Source organism: Geotrypetes seraphini, chromosome 5, assembly GCF_902459505.1.
Source record: "Geotrypetes seraphini chromosome 5, aGeoSer1.1, whole genome shotgun sequence".
Classification (NCBI taxonomy): Eukaryota; Metazoa; Chordata; class Amphibia; order Gymnophiona; family Dermophiidae; genus Geotrypetes; species Geotrypetes seraphini.
The window spans coordinates 142344414-142369892 of record NC_047088.1 but is presented as its reverse complement, the minus strand read 5'-3'; the positions used below and the strand labels follow the sequence as shown (position 1 = coordinate 142369892).

At 46.9% G+C, this 25479-nt stretch overlaps 1 protein-coding gene across 3 annotated transcripts in view; it reads right to left on the bottom strand.

Moving 5' to 3' along the window:
• Nucleotides 1-25479, bottom strand: part of CCNYL1 (cyclin Y like 1) — a 237108-nt gene that overhangs the window by 117479 nt on the left and 94150 nt on the right. For all 3 annotated transcript variants that reach the window (XM_033946302.1, XM_033946299.1, XM_033946301.1), the window contains 2 exons: nt 22435-22535; nt 21270-21305 (listed from right to left, as the gene is read on the bottom strand). In XM_033946302.1, coding sequence (XP_033802193.1) covers nt 21270-21305; nt 22435-22535 — 137 coding nt within the window. The remainder of the gene's footprint in view (nt 1-21269; nt 21306-22434; nt 22536-25479) is intronic.

The following is a 25479-nucleotide window of genomic DNA, read 5'->3' as shown; positions in this document are numbered from 1 at the left end:
GATTTTTCGTGATCCGACAGCTTCTTGGTAACAGTTTCGATAGACTCATCGAACAGATCAGCTCCCGCACATGGTACGTTGGCGAGTCTGTCCTGGAGGTTGGGATCCATATCAATTGTACGGAGCCATGCCAGGCGACGCATGGCTACCGCGCTTGCGGCAGCCCGTGCCGAGAGTTCGAATGCATCGAAGGAGGATTGCATCAGCTGGAGGCGTAATTGGGAGAGGGAGGCTACCACTTCCTCGAACTCGAATCGAGCTTGGGTGTCTATGAAAGGAGTGAACTTGCGGAGCACCGGCAAGAAGAACTCCAGATAGGAAGAGAAAAAGAAATTGTAGTTCAGCACCCGTGACGCCATCATGGAGTTTTGATAGAATTTTCTACCAAATTTGTCCATCATTCTCCCCTCTCGGCCCGGCGGTACAGAGGCGTAGACCTGAGAGGGGTGAGAGCGTTTAAGAGAGGACTCGACCAGTAGGGATTGGTGAGAGAGTTGAGGGCCCTCGAACCCTTTATGGTGCACGATGCGGTATCGAGCATCGAGTTTGCTGGGAATCGCCGGTATGGAGTACGGTGTTTCGAAACACTGCATGAAGGTCTGATCCAGCAATTTATGCAGAGGGAGCCGAAGCGACTCCGTTGGAGTGTTAGGTAAATGCATGGTGTCCAGATACTCTTTGGAGTATCGGGAGCCCGCGTCAAGAGTCACATCCAGATCATCCGCCATTTGTCGGAGGAATGATGAGAAAGACAATTGATCCGCCAGCGTCGGTTTGTGAGACGGGCTGGAGGAGGAAGAGGCCTCCGGGTCCATGGACATCGGGGAATGGCAAGGAGAATCGGGTACGGGTGTTTCCTCGTACTCCGGTCCCTCCGGAGGGGATACCTCTGATGAGGAGTATCCCATACGTTGCAGTTTTTTCTGCGGTGACACCTCCGAATGGCGTGAGGAGTGCCACGATGAGTGTCTGGATCGATGTCCGTCTCGGTGGCGGGACGGAGATCGGGATCGTCTGTGCATCGCATGGTCTCCCGAGGCCCCCAAGTGGTGGATAGGGCTGGAAGCGGTGGATCGCAACTGGGGTTGCGATGCGGATTCTTGCGATGCTACCCAAGTCTGGTAAGGAGTGCGGAAGAACTCTTCCTGACTATGCCCAGGGCTTTGATTATCGATCGAAGGTCTGGTCCCATGTTGGCGCGGAGGCGTAATGGGCTCTAATGGCGGCATATCGGTAAGCGAGGCTTGCCGCATGGGCATCGCCGCCCTCCCCCGTTCGTCCTCGTCGGTTTTCGAGGTCGAACGGCGTGGGGGAGGGGGAGGGGGCGGACCGCCCCTTTGGATCGGTACCGGGAGGTCACCCTGTATGGCAGCGATGAGCCCGGGTCCGATGGTCTGCATGAGCTCAACGAATTGAGCTTCCAGCATGGACCGTAGCGAAGCCGATAAGGAGGGATCCGCACCGAAAGGGGGTCCTCCTGCACGGTCATCGCGTTCCTTCGAGGTCGAGTGCTTATGCTTGGTAGCTTCAGGCACTTTGATGACCACTGGTGGTACTGTGGAAGGAAGAGGTACCTGAACCGAGGAGACCGGGGCAGGCACCGACGTCGAGCTCGTGGATGGTGTCGGGATGAACGATGCCGGTTTCACCACACTCGATGCAGGGGGGGTCGATACCGGTTTCGCACGAACCGGGGAGGTATCAGATGAAGTGGAAGCTGAAGGATCCTTAGCTGCGTCCATCCTGAACATCGACTCCCACAATAGGCAACGCCGTTTGAATGAGCGTGCCGTAAGGGTAGAGCAAGGCCTGCACGATTTCGGGATGTGGTCAGGACCAAGACACTGCAAACAGCGTCGGTGCGGGTCCGTGAGTGAAATCGCGCGTTGGCACTTGCTGCACTTTTTAAACCCGGTGATTGGCCGGGACATAGGCCGGAAAATCTCCGCCGCGAGGTCAAAGCCAGTAGGCCTGAGCCACGTGGCCGGCCCGTTCGACCCGCCGGAGGAAATAATCTTTTTTTTTTTAAACTGAAAAAGAAATGTACTGTTAATTGTAATTAAAAGAAAGCGAAAAACGCGGACAAGGAAGGCAAATTTAACTGAATTCAGCTAGCGCATGATGAAGTTGAACTTCTCAGCTCCGCGGAAAGAAAAGAACTGAGGAGACACGCCCGGCTCTCCGGGCGGGAAGGCACCGGTGCATGCGCGGTGCGGGCATCTAGAAACTTTAAGTTTCTACAAGCAACACGTGCTTGTGAGACGTCCGTACCGGGCTCTGTCTGATGACATCACCCACTAGTGAGAATACCTGCCTGCTTGTCCTGGGATAATGGTGATGTTTCTGGAATCCTGTCGATTACAGGACCAGAGGCCACATAGATTCACTAGAGGTAGGTCTTGTCAGACAAATCTGATTAGTTTCTTTGACTGGGTGACCAGAGAATTGGATAGAGAGAGTGCACTAGATGTGGTGTATTTAAATTTTAGCAAAGCCTTTGCAGTGTTCCATAAAGATGCCTAATAAATAAACTAAGTGCCCTCGGGATGGGCCCCAAAGTGACGGGTTAGGTCAAGAACTAGTTGAGTGGAAAACAAAGGTAGTGGTTAGTGGAGATCGCTCTGAGGAAAGGGATGTTACCAGTGGTGTGCCTTAAGGTTCTGTTTTGGGGCCTGTTCTTTTAAACATTTTTATAAGCAATATTGCTGAAGGGCTGTTGGTTAAGAGTTGCCTCTTTGTGGATGATACCAAAATCTGAAATAGAGTAGACACCCTGGAAGTGTGAACAACATGAAGAAAGAACTAGTGAAGCTTGAAGAATGGTCTGAAATTTGGCAGCTAAAATTTAATGCTAAGAAATGCAAGGTCATGCTTTTGGGCTGCAAAAACCTGAAGGAACAGTACAGTTTAGGGGGTGAAGAACTTATGTGCACGACAGAAGAGCGGGACTTGGGTGTGATTGTATGTTATGATCTTAAGGTGGCCAAACAAGTTGAAAAGGTGACAGCGAAAGCTAGAAAGATGCTAGGATGCATAGGAAGAGGTATGGCCAGTAGGAAAAAGGAGGTATTAATGCCTCTGTATAAGACTGGTGAGACCTCATAAGAACATAAGATTTGCCGCTGCTGGTTCAGACCAGTGGTCCATCGTGCCCAGCAGTCCACTCACGCGGCGGCAATTAGGTCAAAAACCAGTGCCCTATTTGAGTCTAGCCTTAACTTGCGTATGTTCTGTTAATTTAGAATAGTGTGTACAATTCTGGAGACCGCACCTTCAAAAAGATGTAAAAAGAATGGAGTCAGTCCAGAGGAAAGCTACTAAAATAGTGCATGGTCTTCGTCATAAGACGTATGAGAACAGACTTAAAAGATCTCAATATGAATACTTTGGAGGAAAGGCGGGAAAAGGGAGATATGATAGAGATGTTTAAATAACTACGTGGCATAAATGCACACGAGTAGAGTCTCTTTCATTTGAAAGGAAGCTCTGGAATGAGAGGGCATAGGATGAATTTAAGAGGTGATACGCTTAGAAGTAATCTAAGGAAATACTTTTTTTTTTTTTTTACAGAAAGGGTGGTAGGTGTGTGGAACAGGCTTCTGGAGGAAGTGGTGGAGACAAAAACTGTGTCTGAATTCAAGGTGTGGGATAGGCAAGTGGGATCTCAGTAAGAGGAAGAGTAAATGGTTACTGCCGATTGGCAGACTAGATGGTCCATTTGGCCTTTATCTGCCATCATGTTTCCATGTTTCTATGAAACATAGAATGGGCGAAAGAAAACTGAGCAGTAGAGAATTACATAGGATCTGAAATTTCACCCATTCCTCTGTCCCCACACCAACCTGTACCCTCTAAGATCCATTCCAATCCAATCGACCAATTAATCCTGTACCAGGAGGAGCCAACACTATTACTTAGACCTAGATTCACTAACAATAGTGACAATCGTTGGCCGATTCTCTGGCCAATTTTCCAACATCAACTGATTCACTATTAAGTTTGCATGCAAATGATTTGCAAGGAGGTGCAAATCATTTGCATGAAAACTACCCGATCCAACCGCTCAGTGAGCAATTGAGTTGGGGCAGAGCCCTGACAGTAATGATAGGAGAAGCTGTCAGGGCTCCCCTTCCTCCCCCACTGCTTAAAAAAAAAAAAAAAAATGGCAGGAGGGATGCTGACTCCCTCCTGCCATCAGTGCTCCTCTCTCCTCCCCCCCCCCGAAACAAACAGCAGGAGGGATGCCAACTCCCTCCTGCCATTGGCGCTCCTTTCTTCCAGCGGACATCCTCTCTCCCTCCCACACCTGGTACATTGAAAAGATGGAAGCAGGAGGGGTGCTCAGTCCCTCCTGCTCCTCCAGCCTCCTGCGTGGCAATGACGGCCTTAGGCCACACCTGATTGGCTCAAGCACCTTGAGCTCCTCCCTTGGGAGGGGCCTGAGGCACCTGAGCCAATCAGGGACTTAGCCCCTCCCCATGCATCAAATGATGCATCAGGGCATGGCCAAAGGTCGTCATTGCCGCGCAGGACGGAAGATCAGGAGGAACTGAGCACTCCTCCTTAATCCAACTTTTCAAGGTACTGGGAGTGGGAGGGGGAGTGGGCATCTGCTGGCAAGAGGGAGTAGGCATCCCTCCTGCCGTCTGTTTGGGAGAGGGGTGGGGGTTGGGAGGAAGAAGCGCCGATGGCAGGAGGGAGTCGGCATCTCTCCTGCTATATTTTTAAGTGCAGGTCGGGTGTTCGGTGCGCTGGTGGGGGGATTGTTTGGCAGGCGAATGGGGGTGTTCGGCTGGTTGTGGGCATGCAGGGGAGGAGGGGGCCATTAGTGCCAATGGCAGGAGAGACCGGGCATCCCTCCTGCCATTTGTGGATCGCCGGGGAGGGGTGTGGTTTTTTTGACAGGTCTCTGACTGTTTTTTATTCTTTTTTTTTTTTTTTATGGGTCAGATATTTTGTGTGTGTAACATATGCAAAATATCTGTGCCATGGAAAAAATAAATTAAAAAACAAACAAACAAAAAAAACAAAACAGGCAGACCTGTCAAAAAAACGTCTGCAGCAGTCTGGTTTTAGGATAATAAAACCCGATTCAAAATAGCCAAGCAATTGTTTGTGAATCAATCGCTTGGCTATTTTGCACGGGGTTTTACTAATTTGCATGGGTTGGATCGGATCAAATAGGAGATTGATCAGGCAGTAGTTTAATGAATCAGGTCGGGGTACTATTGCAAAACTAGTAAAACTGGTTTTTGCCATCATCGATACAGGATCGGAAGGTTTAATGAATTTAGCCCTTAGTTGCTCAGCCTCCATTTTCCCCTCAACCCAGTAGCCTACCATAGTTTATAACATAAGAATTGCCATACTGGGACAGACTGAAAGTCAATCAAGCCCAGTATCTTGTTTCCAACAGTGGCCAACCCAGGTCCCAAGTACCTAGTTAGATCCCAAGTAATAAAGCAGATATTATGCTGCTTATTCTTCTTAACAATGGATTTCCCCAAGCCATCTCAATAATGGCCTATGAGCTTCCCTTAGGAATTTATCCAAACCTTTTTTTAAACTCCGCTAAGCTAACTGATTTCGCAAAATATTTTCTCCAGTTTATTTTAAATCCACTACTTAGTAGCTTGATCGCATGATCCCTTTTGGAAAGAGTAAAAAAGTGATTCACATCTACCCTTTCCACGCCACTAGTATTTTAGACCTCTATCATATCATCCTGAGCCATCTCTTCTCCAAGCTGAAGAGCTCTAGACACTTTAGACTTTCTTCATAGGGAAGGCATCCAATCCCTTTTATCATTTTTGTTGCCCTTCTCTGTATCTTTTTTAATTCCGCTATCTCTTTTTGAGATACAGCAACCAGACTTGCACATAGTATTCAAGCTGTACCATAGAGCGACACAAAGGCATTATAACATTTTCATCTTTGTTTTCATTTTCCATTACTTTATTGATAATTCTTAACATTCTATTTGCTTTCTTAGTCACCACCGCACACTGAGCTGAGGATTTCAACGTATCCTCAACAATAATGATACCTAGATCCTTTTCCTAGCAATGACTGCTAACATAGAACCTTGCATCACATAGCTATAGTTCAGGTTCCTCTTTCCCACATGCATCACTTTGCACTTGATCATACTAAATGCCATCTTCCATTTTTATACCCAGTCTCCCAAGGTCCTCTTGCAATTTAACAACTTTGAACAACTTTTTCTCATCAGCAAATTTAATTATCTCACTGGTTAGTCCCATCTCTAGATCACTGATAAATGTTAAGAATAGTAGTCTCAGCATAGACCCCTGGGGAACCCCATTATTTACCCGTCTCCATTGAGAATACTGACCATTTAAACCTACTCTATCTTCCCCTTCAACCAGTTCTTAATCCATAATAGGACATTACCTTATAAAAGACTTCTGAGGAAATTAGAAAGTCATGGGATAGGAGGTACTTTGTCAAATGCCTTTTGAAAATCCAAATGAACAATATCAACCACGTGTTCATTAACCCCTTCAAAGAAATGCAGTAGATTGGAGAAAGCGCCAGCATGGATTTAGTCAAGGGGAAATCTTGCCTCACCAGTTTTGTTGTTTGTTTGTTTTTATTTTAAAATGGTATTCACTAGAGCTGCCGACTTCGAATCGGGTGAATCGATTTGAATCGATTCATTAAAAAAAAAAAAAAAAAAATCAGCCTGGCCAATTCGGTGGGGGAGGGTCAGTTGGGAAGTGCTGCAGCACTTACGGCTGAGAGTGTGCTTCACTATTAATTGTCCGACACCTGCTGAGGTAAGGAACCCCCACCTCCCTTTATCACTCAACACCACCACAGGTTACCAAGCCCTTAAGGATGGCCCGAAGGTCCTGGTAAGAAAAATACCTGCATTGAGAAAATGGCAGTTCGGGCTTTGTGCAGCTGGTGGTATAAAGATGCATGGCTGGGGCAGGGAGGAATGATCTCCAACATACTCCCAGCCCTTCGTGGTGCTGTCAGTGACCATTGACCTAACCATGGTACTTCTTCAACCGATGGTCTGCAGAAAATTCCTGCCAGTCCGTGCAGGGCCGGCAAGAGCCTCCGACAGTGGTTTCCTCCCCTCTGCTCCCCTCCCAGCAGCTCTCAGTAAAGCAATTCACTTAGGCAGCCTTGGGGCTTTTGCTGAGTCAGGTTCCGACTCTGATTATGCAGCTTCCTCTTTCCTCAGAGGCGGCGCGACCCAGCATAGGACCCAAGGCTGCCTAAGTGAATCGCTGCTGCTGGCAAGTACTGAGAGTTGCTGGGAGGGGAGCGGAGGGAAGGGGAGAAAGCCACTGTTGGAGGTTGGGAAGCTGCTGGATAAAGGGAGAGCTGCTACTGGGCCTGGAGGGAGGAAGGAGAAGAGATGCTGCTGGGAGGGGAGAAGGGAAGAGAAGAGATTTACTGTTGGATAGGGGGAGGAAGGAAGGGAGAAGGGGTACTGCTGGCACAGGAGGAGGAAAAAAGGAAGGAAACAGCTGGCAGGGAGATTAGAGGAGGGGAAGGAGTCAGGGTGGCATGAAGAGATCAGATGAGGGAAAAGGGAAAGACAGGAATGAGAAAGTAGAGAGATTGATTCTGGGAAAGGGGTCGGCAGAGAAATAAGGAGAAGGGGACAAAGATGCTAGATCTGTTGTAGGAGAGCTAAAAATGAAGAGAGCAGTGAAGGAGAGGGGCGCAGGTTGGATGGAAAGGTGAGAGGGGCATAGAAAGAAGGCAGATACCATATGGAAGGGGGAGAGGGCAGACAGTGGATGGAAGGGGTAGATGCTGGATTCAAGAGACCGAGAGGGCAGATGCTAGAAGGAAGAGAGTGAAAAGATGAAAGCAGAAACCAGAGACGACAAAAAGGTAGAAAAAATAATTCTATTTTCTGCTTTGTGATTACAATATGTCAGATTTGAAATGTGTATTCTACCAGAGCTGGTGTTAGACCACAAATGTGAGATAGTATTTAACAGAGAGAGGAAAAGTCTTTTTTATTTACACCACAGCACCAGTGTGGGAAGGAGAGGGCAAAGGGGGTGAAGAGGCTATCTAGTTCGACCAAACCTGCAATTTCTGTTATACTGATGTAAATCTTCCCCTCATTGCAGACAGTTGTAAATCGCTGTAATTTCACTGCTGACTACTGTAAATCGTTGTAATTTATCATAAATCTGCTTGTAATTTGTTGTAAATCTGCTTCAAATTTTATTGTAAATCTGCTTGTCAATGCAGATCATTTGCTAATTGATGTAAACCGCCTAGAACTCACTGGGTATGGCGGTATATAAGAATAAAGAATAATAATAATAATAATAAAAAGCACAGTTACTTACCGTAACAGGTGTTATCCAGGGACAGCAGGCAGATATTCTCTACATGTGGGTGACGTCACCGACGGAGCCCCATAGCGGAAGTTTTCGCAAGCAGATTTGCTTGAAGACCTTCAAGCTTGCGATTGGCCCGCGCATGCGCACGTGCCCATCCCGCACAGTCTAGGGCATGCGTCTCCTTAGCGTGGCCTCAGTTCAGATAGCTAGCAAAGAAGCCAACCACTGGGTGGGTTGCGAGAATATCTGCCTGCTATCCCTGGATAACACCTGTTACGGTAAGTAACTGTGCTTTATCCCAGGACAAGCAGGCAGCATATTCTCTACATGTGGGAGACTTCCAAGCTAACCAGAATGGGATGGAGGGAAGGTTGGCAATTTAGGAGAACAGATTTTGCAAAACAGACTGGCCAAAATGGCCGTCACGCCTGGAAAAAGTATCCAGACAGTAGTGAGAGGTAAACATATGAACCGAGGACCAAGTGGCAGCCTTACAGATTTCCTCAATCAGAATCGAGCGGAGGAAAGCAACAGATGCTGCCATTGCTCTGACCTTGTGGCCTGTGACTCGACCTGGTAGGGAGAGACCAGCCTAAGCGTAACAGAAAGCGATACAAGCGGCCAACCAGTTAGAAATGGTCCACTTAGAAACAGAGTGACCCAAGCGATTAGGATCGAAGGAGAGGAACTGCTGAGGAGTGGTGCGCTTCAAGTAGAAGGCCAGCACACGCTTACAATCAAGAGAATGCAGAGCCGCTTCTCCAGGGTGAGAATGGGGCTTCGGGAAAAACAGAGGAAGAACAATGGATTGGTGGATGTGAAACTCAGAATCAACCTTAGGCAAGAACTTAGGATGGGTAAGGAGAACCACCTTATCATGATGGAAGACAGTGAAGGGTGGGTCCACCACCAAGGCTTGAAGCTCACTAACCCAACGGGCAGAAGTGAAAGCAATAAGAAACACAACTTGCCAAGTAAGATACTTCAAGTGAGCCTGCGGTAGTGGCTCAAACGGGGGTTTCATTAAACGAGCAAGGACCATGTTAAGATCCCAAACCACAGGAGGAGGTTTAAGGGGCGGATGAACGTGGAAAAGGCCTTTCATGAAGCTGGAAACCACAGGATGAACAGAGATAGGCTTCCCATCAATCAGCAGATGAAAAGCAGCAATGGCACTAAGGTGGACTCGAACCGAAGAGGACTTGAGTCCAGCACCAGACAAGTGTAACAGATAATCCAGGACAGCAGATAAGGAGGCAGATAGTGGCTCCAGCTGCCGAGTAGCACACCAGGAAGAAAAGCGGGTCCACTTCTGATGGTAACATCGGCGAGTGGACTCCTTCCGAGACGCCTCCAGGATGTCCAGCACAAGCTGGGAGAACTGAAACGAGGGCATTAAGTCTCAAGGAACCAAGCCGTTAAGTGCAGAGACTGAAGGTTGGGATGAAGTAGAAAACCTCGACTCTGCGTAAGCAGAGAAGAGGCTCCCTGGAACTGAGTTGCAACAGAAGGGAGAACCACGGCTGTTGGGGCCACCGAGGAGCTATCAGAATCATGGTGGCACTCGTGGACTTGAGCCTGATGAGAGTCTTCAGAATCAGAGGGAATGGAGGTAACGCATACAGAAACAGGTTCGTCCAGTCCAGCAGAAAAGCATCCGCCTCTTGCCTGAGAGGGGTGTAAATCCTGGAGCAGAAGCGGGGCAACTTGTGATTGAGGGGGGACACGAACAGATTGACGTTCGGAGTCCCCCAATGAGCAAACACTTGATGCAGGGTCAAGGAATGGATGGACCACTCGTGAGGCTGCAAAAGACGACTCAACTTGTCCGCCAGACAATTGTGCTGGCCCTGAATGTAGACCGCTCAAAGGAATATGTTGTGGCAGATGGCCCAATCCCAGAGCCGCATCGCCTCCTGGCACAGGAATCGGGATCCCATCCCCCCTGTTTGTTGATATAATACATGGCGACCTGGTTGTCCTTGCAGACCAGCACCACTCAGTCGTGAAGCAGGCAACAAAAAGCTTTCAGGGTGAGGAAAATCGCTTGAAGCTCCAGTAGACTGATGTGACAAAGGCGGTCGGCACTGGACCAAAGACCCTGAGTGCGAAGACCGTCCAGATGAGCCCCCCAAGCATAGGTTGACAAATCCTTCGTCAGGACCTTCTGCGGAGGAGGAGCATAAAACAGAAAACCTCTGGAAAGAATGGAAGAGAGCATCCACCAATGGAGAGACTGCTTCAACAAAGGAGTCATGACAATGAGTCGAGAGCCAGGATCTCGATCCTGATTCCATTGGGACGCTAGAGTCCATTGAGGAATACAGAGGTGAAGTCTGGCAAAAGGAGTCACGTGAACCGTGGAGGCCATGTGACCTAGGAGGACCATCATGAGCTGAGCCGGGGCTGAGGACAGATGGGAAACCCTCCGGCATAAGCGAACAAGGGCCTCCTGTCAAGGCCGAGGCAAGAAAGAGCGGAGATGAGCCATGTCCAGGACCGCTCTAATAAATTCCAGCGACTGGGACAGGCAGAGCTGAGACTTGGAAAAGTTCATCTCGAAGCTGAGGCTCTGAAGGAGCAAGATAGTTTGATTCGTCGCTCACAGCACTTCGTGGCGAGAGGACGCCTTGATCAACCAGTCGTCAAGGTAGGGAAACACCTGCAGGCCGTGGAGACGCAGGGCCGCAGCAACCACAACTAGACATTTCGTGAAGACCCTTGGCAAGGCCGCCAGGCCGAAGGGAAGAACACGATACTGGAGATGGAGATCCCCCACCCAGAATCTCAGATAACGGCGAGAGGCCGGGTGTATCGGAATGTGCATGTAGGCCTCTGAGGTCCAGCGAGCACAGCCAGTCTCCCTCATCCAAGAGGGGGTACAACGTAGGAAGGGTGAGCATTCTGAACCGTTCCCTGACCAGAAACTTGTTCAGAGCATGGAGGTCCAGGATCAGATGCAGAACCCCCGTCTTCTTGGGTACCAGAAAGTACCGGGAATAAAATATGGAGTTCCACTGATCCGGGGGAACCTCCTCGACCGCCTGAAGGTGAAGAAGGGCATGAGCTTCCTGCAGGAGGAGAGGTAGCTGAAGCTGAGCAGAAGGAAACTCTCTTGGGGGCAGGTCCAGGGGTATGTGACTGAAGTGAAGGGAGTACCCGTCCCGGATGATAGAAAGCACCCAACTGTCGGTGGTAAGATTTTCCCACCAGGCATAGAAATGATGGCGACAACCCCCGATGGGGAGGGGGGGAAGGCTCTAGAAGGAAGGGAGCCTGAAGGCTCGGACCGGCATTGTCAAAAAGACGGCCCAGTCTTCGCCGGAGCTGGCAGCTGGGCCTTAGTTTGACACTGCTGCTATTGCTGCTGCCGCTTCGAAGGAGGCCAAGAGAAGGCAGGAGTAGATTTCTGTGGGTACCTCTGGAGAGGAATTTTGTATTGCCAAGCCGGAGGGGCCTTCGGTTTAAGTTTCACCAGAGAGGCGAAGGATCGTTCATGGTCTGAGAAGCGGTTGATGGCCGCTTCGATGGAATCATCGAAGAGCTCATGACCACACATGGGAGATTGGCATGACGATCCTGTAGATTCGGATCCATATCCACAATCCGGAGCCAAGCGAGGCGATGCATAGAGATTGCAAATGCCATGACCCTCGATGACAACTCGAAGGCATCTTAGCTCACCTGAAACATATACAGGCGGAGCTGGGAGAGGGTCTCCTCGAGGAGACGAAACTCCTGATGCTAAGAATCCGGCACAGCTTCCCAGAACGAGTGGAGGGCATCCACACAGAACCGGAGGTAGGATGTGAAGATAAAATTATAGTTGAGGACACGATTCGCCATCATTGAGTTTTGATAAAGGTGGTGACCAAATTTGTCCATCGTAAGGCCCTCCCTGCCTGGAGGGACGGCAGCGTAAACCTTCGAGGGGTTAGACTTCTTCAAGGAAGATTCAACCACCAAGGATTAGCGAGAAAGCTGAGAACTTTCAAACCCCTTAACCGGAATCGTCCGGTAACGGGACTCCAACTTGGAGGGAATGGCTGTGACCGCATATTCACAGATCAGATCTTCCAGCTCAGAAAATATTGGTTTCCGACCTGATCCACACTTGCGTTTGTTAGAATTTCCCTTTTCCACTTGTTCAACTAGTTTACCATACTCTGCTCGCCACTTGCGGAGCAATCGTATATTCAACATTTTTTCTTTGCAGAAAGCAGCAAGATTTTGGCCCCAAGAATCTTCCACGATTCTCCTCTTGTACTCCACAGAGTAGCTTTTTCTTTATGTGGCCATGCCTAAGGGTAAAAGAATAAAAAATGGCACTAGGGTATCCTGGGGGGGGGGGGGGGGTGATCTTTTAAAATGATACAGAGGGCATCAGAGGGGGGAATCAAAATGGCACAAGAGAATCAGGGGGATGGTCGGTTACCATCTTAACAGTATGGAGAGAAAAACGTTAGCTTGCCATGTAAAAGGTAAATAAAAATTAGCATGCAAATCCTTTAAACCAGATTTTTGATTTTACAGTTAACAATCTGGTTTAAAGGATTTGCATGCCAATTTTTATTTACCTTTTACATGGCAAGCTAACGTTTTTGGAAATGTGTCTGTAACACAGTAAATGTACACTTGTAAAGTTTGAACTTGAAATCAGCTTTCAAATCTGTTAGAAAACAGCATCCTCCACATACCGTACAGATCAGATACAGATTTGCAGTTTGCTTTTAAAACACTAGATGGCAGCATCACTATGTACGGTATCACTACAAGTACCGTATTTTCACGTAGATAACGCGCACCCGTGTAAAACGCGCACATGGGTATAGCGCGCGAAAAACACAAATTTATGTACAGAAATTTTTATATACCGCGCACACCCGTATACCGCGCATGCTGCCCGACTCTCCCGTCGCCGTCCGACTCTCCTTTCGCCCGCCCCGACTCTCCTCTCCCCCTTGAAGTCCTGTCCCCACCCTGAAAGCCTGATGCCCCCCCCCGACGTCCGATTCACCCCCCCCCCCGCAGGACCGCTCGCACCCCCACCCCGAAGGACCGCTCGCACGCACTCCCACCCTGAAGGACCGCTCGCACCCCCACAGCTTCCCGACCTCCCCCCCCCATCATGTACAAGCTTATATCGGTGTCCTGCTGCTACCTCTTGGCGGTCCCGACTCCCCGACACGATCGGGCCAAAAGGGAGCTCAAGCCCACTTGCCCCCCCGACTCCCCGACACAATCGGGGCAAGAGGGAGCTCAAGCCCTCTTGCCCCAGCCAACCGCGGCACCCCCAACACGATCGGGGCAAGAGGGAGCTCAAGCCCTCTTGCCCCAACCAACCGCGGCACCCCCGACACGATCGGGGCAAAAGGGAGCTCAAGCCTGAGACTGCGTGGGGATATGATCGAAACCTTCAAAATACTGAAAGGAATCGACAAAATAGAGCAGAAAAAACTATTTACATTGTCCAATTTGACACGGACAAGAGGACATGAAATGAAGCTAAGGGGGGGCAAGTTCAGGACTAATATCAGGAAGTTCTGCTTCACACAGAGAGTGGTTGACATCTGGAATACTCTCCCAGGGGAGATTATTGCGGAATCGACAGTCCTAGGCTTCAAAAGCAAACTAGATGCATATCTCCTTGAGAGAGGCATATAAAGATATGGTTGGCTATAAAATAAGCTAGGTGTATACCTAGCAGGGCCTCCGCGTGTGCGGATCGCCGGACTTGATGGACCGAAGGTCTGATCCGGAGATGGCGCTTCTTATGTTCTTATGCCCTCTTGCCTCCCGACTACCCGACACGATCGGGGCAAAAGGGAGCCCAAGCCCTCTTGCCCCGCCGACTCCCCAACTCCCCGACAATATCGGGCCAGGAGGGAGCCCAAGTCCTCCTGGCCCTGGCGCCCCCCCCCCCCCCCGCTAGTTGTTCGGGCCAGAAGGGAGCCCAAACCCTCCTGGCCACGGCGACCCCCTACCCCCACCCCGCACTACATTACGGGCAGGAGGGATCCCAGGCCCTCCTGCCCTCGACGCAAACCCCCCTCCCCCCAACGACTGCCCCCCCCAAAGAACCTCCGACCGCCCCCCCAGCCGACCCGCGACCCCCCTGGCCGACCCCCACGACACCCCCACCCCCCTTCCCCGTACCTTTCTGTAGTTGGCCGGACAGACAGGAGCCAAACCCGCCTGTCCGGCAGGCAGCCAACAACGGAATGAGGCCAGATTGGCCCATCCGTCCCAAAGCTCGCCTACTGGAGGGGCCTAAGGCGCCTGGGCCAATCAGAATAGGCCCGGGAGCCTTAAGTCCCTCCTAGGTGCGGGGCCTTGGGCACATGGTCGGGGTGGGGGTGTCGTGGGGGTCGGCCAGGGTGGTCGCGGGTTGGCTGGGGGGGCGGTCGTTGGAGGGAGGGGGGTTTGCGTCGAGGGCAGGAGGGCCTGGGATCCCTCCTGCCCATAATGTACATTATCTATGGCTGTTATAAGTGATGCTGAGAGTGCTAGAAGATGAACTTCCATCCGTCAAAAGAACATTTGGGCTTCCAGACATAGGGGTGAACTTTTAGTGTCCCCCTTGGCAAATGACATAAGCTACTGCCATTGCATTGTCCAAGACCTTGTTCTGTAGGGGACACTTGAATTTCAAGAGAGCTAGATGAATCACCCAAAGTTTCAAATGATTAATTGACCACTACTCCCCTGGGAAGGGTACCAGCATCCTTGGACCGGACTGTTCCTCGCAATGTGCCCCCCCCCCACCATCCATAAAGGCTGGCGTCAAGTCATCACAATCACCCATTTTGAGATATGCAGGGAACTCCTCTGGAAAGAGAGAGGATTCAACCACCAGACTAGACTGAGTGAGCCTCCACTGGTCAAAGGAGCCCCTGATGCAGCGGATCCCTCTGCGGACACAAATGGGAAAAGAGTGCCTCTTGGAGTGGGCGTAAATGTGCATCCATGATTGCAACCATCAACCCCAGCACCTGCAAGTATTGCCAGGCTGTCAGAGCGAGCATGCTCTGAAAAGTCTCGGATCTGCTGGAGAAGCTTCTCCTTGTGCACCTCTAGAAGAAATAATTTTCTCCCGTGGCAAAACAGACTCCCAAATATTCCAACTCCTGCACCAGAACCATGTAACTCTTCCAAATGTTGACCACCCAGCCAAGCTGCTGCAGCAACTGAACAACTTGGTGAACAGCCTGGTGTCTCTCAGATTCTGACGGGGCCCCGATGAGCCAACTGTCCAGATATGGATGGACTTGAATGCTCCTTCTGTGTAGGTGGGCTGCGACCACTACCATCACATCTTGAAGGTCTGAGGTGCTGTAGCCAGTTCATAGGGCAAAGCCACAAACTGGAAGTGCTGTTCTACTACATGAAACCTCAAATATCTCCTGTACTCCAGAAAAATGGGAATATGCAGATAGGCCTAGGTCTACATCAAATCTAGAGGCCAGAAATACCCCTGGTGCCACAGATGCGAACACTGACCTCACCGTTTTCATTCAAACCACAGTATCCTGAGGGCTGCATTGACTACTTTGAGATCCAGAATCATCTCCAGTCCTCAGAGTCTGTTTTTGGCACAATAAAGTTTACAGAGTATCTTCTGGAGCCCCAAGACTCCTCTATGGCTTCCATATCTAGCAAGCTCTGAACTGTTGTTCTGACCTTTGCCGCCGTTTCTGGTTTCCACCTGGGAAGTCCAGAAAAAGATCTGAGAGGGGACAATAAAACTCGAGATTTTACTCCTCCCGCAGAATGTCCAGCACCCAGTGATCTGTAGTGATCTCCGACTATTCCTCTAAAAATGCCAAAAACTTTCCTCCAAAATATGGATATTCAGCTATCGGCCTGGCGTCACAATTGCTTCTTTGGGCAGAGGTAAAGCAGATTTCCGATGATTGCGGGTGCCTAGCCCCTACAAATCTTTTGTCTGGCATTTTGAAATGGTCTCTGGCCTGAGGAACCTCTAGAATATTGGGGATATCGTCTGGAGGTATGAAAAGTATTACACCCCGATCCCTTAGAGCAGGGGTAGGCAATTCCGGTCCTCGAGAGCCAGAGCCAGGTCAAGTTTTCAGGATCTCCACCATGAATATGTACGAAATGGATTTGCATGCATGCATATTTATTGTGGATATCCTGAAAACCTGACCTGGCTCCGGCTCGAGGACCAGAATTGCCTACTCCTGCCTTAGAGGATCGAGGCCTGCTGTTCGGTAAGGATATTGGTTTACGGTCTTGCACACTGGCCATAAGGCCATACAGGCCTTTAGCAAAAAAGTAACTGCCCCTTAAATGACACCTCTACTTAGGGGTCACCTTGGAAGAAAAATCACCTGACCGCAAATCCACAGCATCCTGCGGGCGGAAAGAGTAAGCAGACAGTTTGCTCACAACCCTGAAAAGGTCATACAGGGCAGTAATCAAAAACGGTAGATCCTTGTCCACAATGGTGCCCAGGTTGTGACGCAATTTAGAGCGACAAGCTCGGGCAAAAAGAGATGCCACCACGGCTGCTCTTAAATCAGAGGCCACAGAGTCAAAAAGCCTTTTGAGCGCAAAATCTGTTCTGTAGTCTTGGGCATCCTTTCAACATCATATGGTCTTCATTGAGGAGTGAAGTGCACTTGGTAACCTGTGCCACTAGAGAATCCATCTTAGGGGGAACAAAGAGCTGGTTAAACACCGCAGTCATTGAGTAGAGCTTAGTGGCCCTTTCGGCTCCAGCATTTCCCAGTGATCCGCTGGATGCGCTGGAAAACAAGAAGATGTGCTGGAAAACAGGAAGACTGCAGCTTAGTGCTACTCATAAGGGAGCACTGCGTTGCCGAGGCTCAAGGAATCTCTAGTTTTAACTCCTGGAGGGATTCCAATATCATCCCCATCAGTACTGATGGTTTGAACAGTCTGCACACAGTGGGGTCGTCCCCAAGTTCAGTGGCTGCAGTATCATCACCCACTATAGAAGTTCCTGTTGGGGAAAGCAAAGTTATAAAAATAGAATCCTGATCATCTGAGTCATCTGCAAGCAGACTATCCTCAGACTGTGCATGGCATGTCTGCTGGGGACTTGTGCTCTTGGTGAGAGGGGGGGACCTCCAGCATTAGTAGGGCTGCAAATCCAAATGGAATTATGGGACTCTTTATTAAACCAGATAGGCCTGAGTCATCATATTAATAAATTCAGGGAGGAAATCCCTGCAGTCCTGGTTTTAGCTTTTGCCATCAAATCGCCACTGCACTTCACCTGGGTGCACTTGCACCCACCCCCCCCCCCCCCCCGGCTCAAAGTTTGACTTTTGGGACTTTCCTTGGGAGCACTGGGTCCCAGAAATCCCCTTCCCTCAAAGGAATGGGGGGCTAAAGTAGCGACTCCAGCCCCTCCCCACATGTGCCATGCAGCACATGGAACACGGATACTCCTCAATCTGCCATTCACTGCAAACAGTACATGAATCCAAAGTATTTTGCCCTGAAGAGTCCTGTTTATGAGCAAAAATGTGGTGTTTTAAAGCAGAAGATCTTTTAAATTCAAGCTGGGAAATTCAAAAGTAACCGCAGCAGCAATTTTAGCACCCAAAACAGCTCAGAAAAGCCATATCAAAAACTAAAAAATGATGATTTTAGGATTTTTGAGATGGGGGACCTAGGACTAACTTTAAAAAAACCCAAAATGTCTCTTACTCACTGTACCATGCTGTGTGTTAGGAACTGTGTACAAAGATGGAAGCTGTGTGCAAAGATGGAAGCCTGAAACATGGACTGCCTGTTTCTTCCGATTGCCTCTTGGGCCCAACATCCCGGCCGGAGACTTCAACACCCTCCGGAGCCTGTGCACATAAATTTTTTTTTTTTTTGTGGGGGAGGGGGGGAAGAACGCAGATGGTCCCAATCCTGAAAAAACACCATGGAGCCATGCAGCCTGCCTGCACTCAAACCAACTCATGGACGAACCTGGGGTAAGCTATGCTCCCAAGGGAACAGTCCCTGAGCTCCGAACTGTGAATGCAGGCTGTCCAAGTGGAGGCACTGCAAAGCAACCAATCCTCTTGAAAGCAGACTCTCTGCCTCACAGTCTGCAGTCTCCAACAGTCTGAGATGTTCCCCAAGGGGATCCTCTGCAGCATGAAAATAAGCCATGCAAATTAGCAGAAAAAGATTATTTTATTCTACTTATTTTGTTACTGTAATGAATATATTGTGGTGCTATCTTCTGTAATGTACACTGTGCATATGTATTTGATTGTCTGCACCATATGTTTTATTATGTTTATGTAAAATTTAATAAAACATTTTTGAACTAAAAAAGAAAAAGACTGGGATTTAAAGGAAAATAAACACAGGCAGAAAAGATAAGCTCCTACAGTCTTGCAGGAAGACAACTGAGAAATTGGAGGGTAGCTCAGACGAAAGAGGAGCAGCAAAAGTATGCAAATGAAGCTTCCTAAAAGAGAAGGAGGTTTACTACCCATTGGTTCAGGAACAGAATGGGGTTGTACAGTAAATGAGAATAGTCTGGTCCTGCCTGAAAGATATTAAATCTTGCATTTATGAGTGAAAAAGAAGAGCCAAAAGCATCGGAGGAAGGCAAAGCCACATAAGATGAACGTTTTATTTATTTATTTAGCTATTTATATACTGCCTATCAAGGTTATCCAAGCACTTTAAAATCAGGTAACTCAGGCATTTTCCCTATCTGTCCCAGTGAGCTCACAGCCTATCTGTGTTTCTCAACCTTTTCAAGCCAAGTACCCCCTAAGCCTAACAAATACCAATCGAGTACCCCTACCCAAGCTCTACCCCAGACCTGCCCAAACCCCACCCCCCACCCCCATAATAGTACTAATTAAACTTTTCATAAAACATTAAGATACATAAAAAGTACTTGTACTGATTAGTCACTATGGGCAAATTCAGTTTACTACCGGTTGAGAAATACTGGTCTAATGTACCTGAGGCAATGGAGGATTGAGTGACTTGCCCAGGGTTACAAGAAGCAGCACAGGGTTTGAACCCACAATCTCAGGGTGCCAAGGCTGTAGCTCTAACCACTAGGCCACTCCTTCCTTATCAACCAGACTAAAAAGGTTTTTTTGCATCTTTCCCATCTTACCCACCATAGCAAAATAAGCCCTGCGTTTGTCTTTCCAACATCTTTTGTACTACTGTACTTTCTCTTGCCATTGTTCTTTAAAGGTCGCACAATGAGTTTTATGCCATGAATGCTCCAGATGACGTACCCAGTGGTGTAGTAAAGGGGGGGGGGCAGACCCATGCATACTTGTGCCCTCCCTTCCCCCTCCATACCTCTTTAAATCTTCACCAGTACAAGCAGCTACTCCGGCCTGCTACTCACGTCGGCCTGGCTCCCCTCTGAAATCACTTCCTGGTCGCAGGGTCAGGAAGTGATGTCCAAGGGAAAAGCCAAAGTTGGCACAAGCAGCAGGCAGAAGCTGCTCCCGCTGATGAAGATTTAAAGAGGTACGGGCATGAGTGTGGCATAGGGGTGGGAAAGGAGAGAGGGAAGCAGAGAGTTGGGTGCCGGGAAGGGGTGCCACCGCCCTGGGTGCCTCCTACCCTCACTATGTCACTGGGTGCACCATTCTCTTCAATGACAAAAGATTCGAATCAAACCAAGGATTCGATTCAAGATGTTTTTTGAAATGTAACTTCATAGGAATTACGTAGACGTTGACTAGTTTCTCACTAGTGAAATTAGAAAAATTAAGACATGGTTCCAGATTTTTTTGTATTATGTACCCGCTTCTTTTAATTATTTTAAATTGAAAATTATCAAACATACAATTTTTAAAGAAAATACAGCAAACAAAGAAATCATAATTCCCAAATGGAGATAATCATTTCTTAGTCTACAAATCTGGGGGAAGAAATAAGAAAAACCAAAGGAAGCTGGTTAATAAAAACATATTAAAGGAAAAAAAAATGGAGCATACAATCTCAAATTAAATCATCCCATCTTAAAATGATTAAGAATCTAGGACAACGTTAAGTGAGCAACCTTTCCTTCCAAGAAAATCTTAATTGAAATACATTGTAGAAAATATATCTAACATTCTGTAACAAAATTACCAAGTCCATTTGAACCTTCCCCCCTAATAAAATAGTATTCTTAGCACTATAGTTTCATCATCTTGGAGAAAAATAAAGGATACTAAATGTAGATCTAGATTTTATTTCCTCTTGTGATAACTCTGAAATAGCAGATACATCTAATGGTTTAACGATCTAACTTAGTCACAGTTATAAAATGTACCTATTTTTAGAGCTGCATTATGTGCTACATGCTGTATATACTCGAATATAAAGTCGAGACCCCCATTTCCCCCCCAAAAGGAGGAAAAATGGTTGACTCGAATATAAGTTGGGTATCTTAATATTCAAGTACCCTGCCCGGCTCTGTACCCAGCCCGGCTCTGTACCCAGCCCCCTTCCCCCCCCCCCCTGTCAGGCTCTGCACCCAGCCTCCTTCCCTCCCTCCCCTGTTCATCGTACCTCCTCTGCAAATCCCTAGTGATCCAGAGGTGCAGCAGGCAGGAGCGAGTTTTCTGCGCTCCTGTCCCGCTGCTAACCCAGTCGGTCGGTGGCTGCCGAAAGTTCTCGTTTCTTCAGCCGCTGAGTGGCACTGAGCAGGAGCACGCTTTGGCCCTGCTGTTCGACACTGAGCAGCTTCCTGACTGGCTCCCACGAGCCAGTCAGGAATCCGGGGGGGGGCACTAGCAGGGGGTGCACTGACCTGTAAATAAACCAGGACCCCCATTTTTGGGCCAATTGTTTGGACCAAAAATCCCGGTTTATATTCAAGTATATACGGTACTTATATGTCAATGACCAGTACTCTATAAATAGGGTCCAAATAGCCTCAATAATTTATGTTCCATGCAAACTGCTTACCTGTTTTTAATGTGGTAGTATATTGCTAGTGTCACACTAGGAAGAAGAAAAAATATGGGATTAATAAACTGCAATTTTTTTTAACGCAAATTTTTTAAATATATCAGAAGTGGACAACATTGCCTCACTAAACGTAATCTCAAATCACAGTTTACGCTGAAGGAAATATCCAGCCACCACTACAAAGTCCACAATATGAGATTCAAGTCATGATCTGAATGGAGAAAGAATTCCTAAACAGAAACAGATCTACAAAGCAGAAGTACCCATAATTACCATATATAAATATAAATCAAAGATATTTGGGCAAAATAGTAGTCAAAAAATGGGCTTACTTTATATTTGAGTCCTTTGCTTCCCTCCCACCCCCTGCCCTCCTCCCAGCCCTGTTGCTAGCCTCCCATAGGCCTTCCTGAAGCCCTGGTGGTCCCACATCCTGTCCCAGCCAACTCTAAACCACCCTGCCTCCCTGACCCCTCTAGATCTTACTTTTAAAGCCCTGGTGGTCTAGTGGTGAAGCAGGGCAGCAGCAATCTTCTACATTCATGCCCCTTGAGAGCCACAATAACATATGGCTGCAATGAAGTTCCCGCTGAATTCTCATGAGGTCCCACGGTATCGTGAGACTGCCATGGGAACTCGCAGCAACCATTTTTAATTGCATCTCTCATGGGGCATAATCCAAAATATGATCTTTCTCATGTGTGTAACTAGGGAGAGGGAAATTCATTTCCAATTACAAATGATTTGAAGTTGGCAACATCTGTATTTGTCATCATCTAAATGCAAATTAATATCACCTATTACTATCAATCTTGGGAATTTTAGTGTAAGACTCGCTATAAGCTCAATAAGAGTAGCAGATTTATGCCAAGGGACTGGAGGATGAAAAAAGAGCAAAATGCCCAGAGGGCTTTAGGATCATACTGCTTATCACAGTGTTGATCAAAAAATGATCCTTAAATTATAACTAATACTCTCAAATAACCAGAAACTACAATTATCTGACACGCACCAATACCCATGGGTGCTGGATAACTGAGATTCTACTATATATGAAAAAACTGCTGTTTCAGCAAGATTTCCTCTCCTCCTCAGAAAACCATGTGTGTCAAATTCTAATATTTCCAAGTTTCTCTTCATTTCCTTCAATGGTGTCACTTACCATTTTATTGTGCTTCGAAGGTTAGGTTGGCTGACTGTGCTATCATCGAGAAATATTGTTGAACATGAACTGTATTTCTTAGTAAGCTGCCCTGGAGACACCTGAAAGATAAGATATAGGCTCTGTATAAAAGTTTTTCCTCACTTTTTTTGCACTGCTGCACCACACTCAAGAAGTTACTAGAAAGCCCGATTTAAATGAATTACTAATGATCCTATTCATAGTGCATGATAAATATTTTTCTATGCAAGTAGCACTTTATTGCATGCTTTGATATCAAAAGTTATTGTACAGATCAGCTCAGAGACATGGAGGGGTTTTTTGAAAAGGAAAAACCCCCTATACCACCTCACCACCCAGTCATTGCTAGATCTTTCATACTTTTAAGCATAACTTAGTGCCAAATTAGTGCCAAAAAAACTATTTAAAAAAAAAAGATTTTCAAAAAGTTTAAAATTTCTTTAACTTAAAGCTTGGTTTCTTGGTTCCAATGTGAACATGTTTCATGCTCCTGCCTCAGGAAACCAAACAATCTAAAGTTCAGCTGCTCTGAATAGAAAATGCTAGGCGGCAATAGGCAATTGGGACCTGACCATCGTCCGAAGTCGTGTGCCCATTGTGCTACCCTTCAACCTCAAGCCCAGAAAGTTGTGGCAGCATCCTGTGAATATACAAATAGTTAAGATTCCAAACACTGAACACACCACCTATGTGGGTCAGTGAGGGAGATCGCGCGCTGGCAATGGCTACACTTCTTGAAGCCTGTGACTAGCCAGGACATAAACAGAAAAATAGCTTCAGCGAGATAGAAACCCACAGGCTGAGGCCGCGAGGCAGGCCCCACCATGATACAAAAGAAAAATCAAAGTAAGTTGTTTTTTTTAAAAAGAAAATGCGCAAGAAAACACAGCAACCCTGTAAAGAAATAGAACACAAGCCGCGGTGAGAGAAGGCACAAAGTAGAACTGAGTCTAGCACAGAGCATCGAAATAGGACTTCTCGGCTCCATGGAAAACTGAGAACTGAGGAGACACACGCCCTGCTTCGGGCGGGAAGGCACTCGTGCATGCGTGGTGCAGCAGTTGCGAACTTTCTAAAAATTCTTCAAGCAAGTCTGCTTGTGAAGCTGTCCGCATCCAGGCTCCGTGGATGACGTCACCCATATGTTGAGAATAGGCTGCCTACTTGTCCTAGGATAACAACTTCACTGACTACCTGTAAAATTTTGAATTCATACAAGGTATGTCATGTCTGATTTTCCAGAGTTTGTATTGCACTGTGCCTCATTATTTTAAAAAAAAGATTATAGTTTTATTCTTCCAGAAGGGGTTTGTGAATCAATGATGAAAAGAGGGTAGCTAGACCAGATTATGCCAAATATATCAAGCTGTGACTGTTAATAGTTCCTTCTCAATTACAGAATGCTCTTCCCGAGTCATTGTGATGCTGTGTATCCTTCCAGCAGGTCAAAAGACTTTAAGACTCATTTCTATAAGCTTTCGGGTTGCTTGATGCAGATTTTGTTAATGGAGGTAAAGCAGAAGAGCCTCTGCTGTGGTTATGATATAGTAACATAGTAAATAATGACAGTCTGTCCAGCAGTCACATTTATTATCTAGGCAATGCTGAACCCACAATCCAATTATGAATAGATATAGAACGTATTTTATATGGACTGTACTGTTTTTATATTTTATTTGCAAATTTTTTTTGAACTGCTTAGTTGTAGGCAGGTTATATAGTAAACGTATAAATAAATAATTCAGCCACCTCTTGCAAAACAGATATCAGACTAGAAGTAAGAAAGGTATACTGCTCATATCAACTATCCGACATGCTCTCTTTCCAACTCAGGAGGGCAACAATGTCTTGCTGTTTTTCTGGTCCTAGAATTGTGCTTATATTTTATGTCAATTAAAAATAAATACTTGATACAGAAAATCCTATGTTGGATTCTAAATGAAAACCACCTATTTGATTTTAGTCAGCACTAAATCAGAAGTTCCAATATGATCCTCAGGACACACCAAAGAATCTGGTTTTCAAGATATCCACAAAATATTAATGAGAAATTTGCATGTACAGTGCTGCCTCTCTTGTATACAAGTCTCTTGTGCATATTCATTATGGGTATCCTGAAAACGAGGACATGAATTGAGGTTGCAAGACTAATGCTGGGTAGACTTCTATAGTTTATATCTCAAAAAAGGGCAAAGAATAGATCAGACCAAGTACAGTAAAACCTTGGATTGCAAGTAACTTGGTATGCAAGTGTTTTGCAAGACCAGCAAAACATTTTATTAAATTTTAACTCGCTATACAAGCAAGGTCTTGCAATACAAGTACATACAGTATACACGCATCATATCATCATAACTGAACCGATGGTTCTTCTCTCTCTCTCTCTCTGACACTGCGGGAGTGTGGTGACTGTTTTAAACAAGTGAGGTCTTGCAATACGAGTACATAACAGTATTTTGTATTAAGGTTTTTGGGTTGTGGAACAAATCGTCTGAGTTTCCATTATTTCTTATGGGGGAAAGTCGCTTTGATATACGAGTGTTTTGGATTACAAGCATGTTTTTGGAACAAATTATGCTCGCAAACCAATGTTTTACTGTATATGCATATTATGATACATATTTTATATCACATTCATTGTTAATCAGTCATGAATTGGTAACTAATTGTGTCAGTTGGGCAGACTAGATGGATGGTTCAAGTCCATCTCTTGTCATCTACAATACCATTAATGCCATTGGCTGACTGGATAAGTCCTGAGGACAAGGTTGAGAACCCCTGCTCTAGATAGAATCGCTTTAAACAAATATTCATCATGAAGATGTTTAGTACAGTATATACTTAATTCGAGGGATCTTCAAAAAGCTTCCACATTTATTTTAAAAAACCCACAAAAAACCCACTTTATTAAATATCTCAACAACAAATTATATCACTTTTCCACAATCACCCTGTTTTGTGATACATTTTTCCCAGCAACCTACTAAATGCTATCAGAAAAGAATGTTTTTGGTTAAGCCCGCA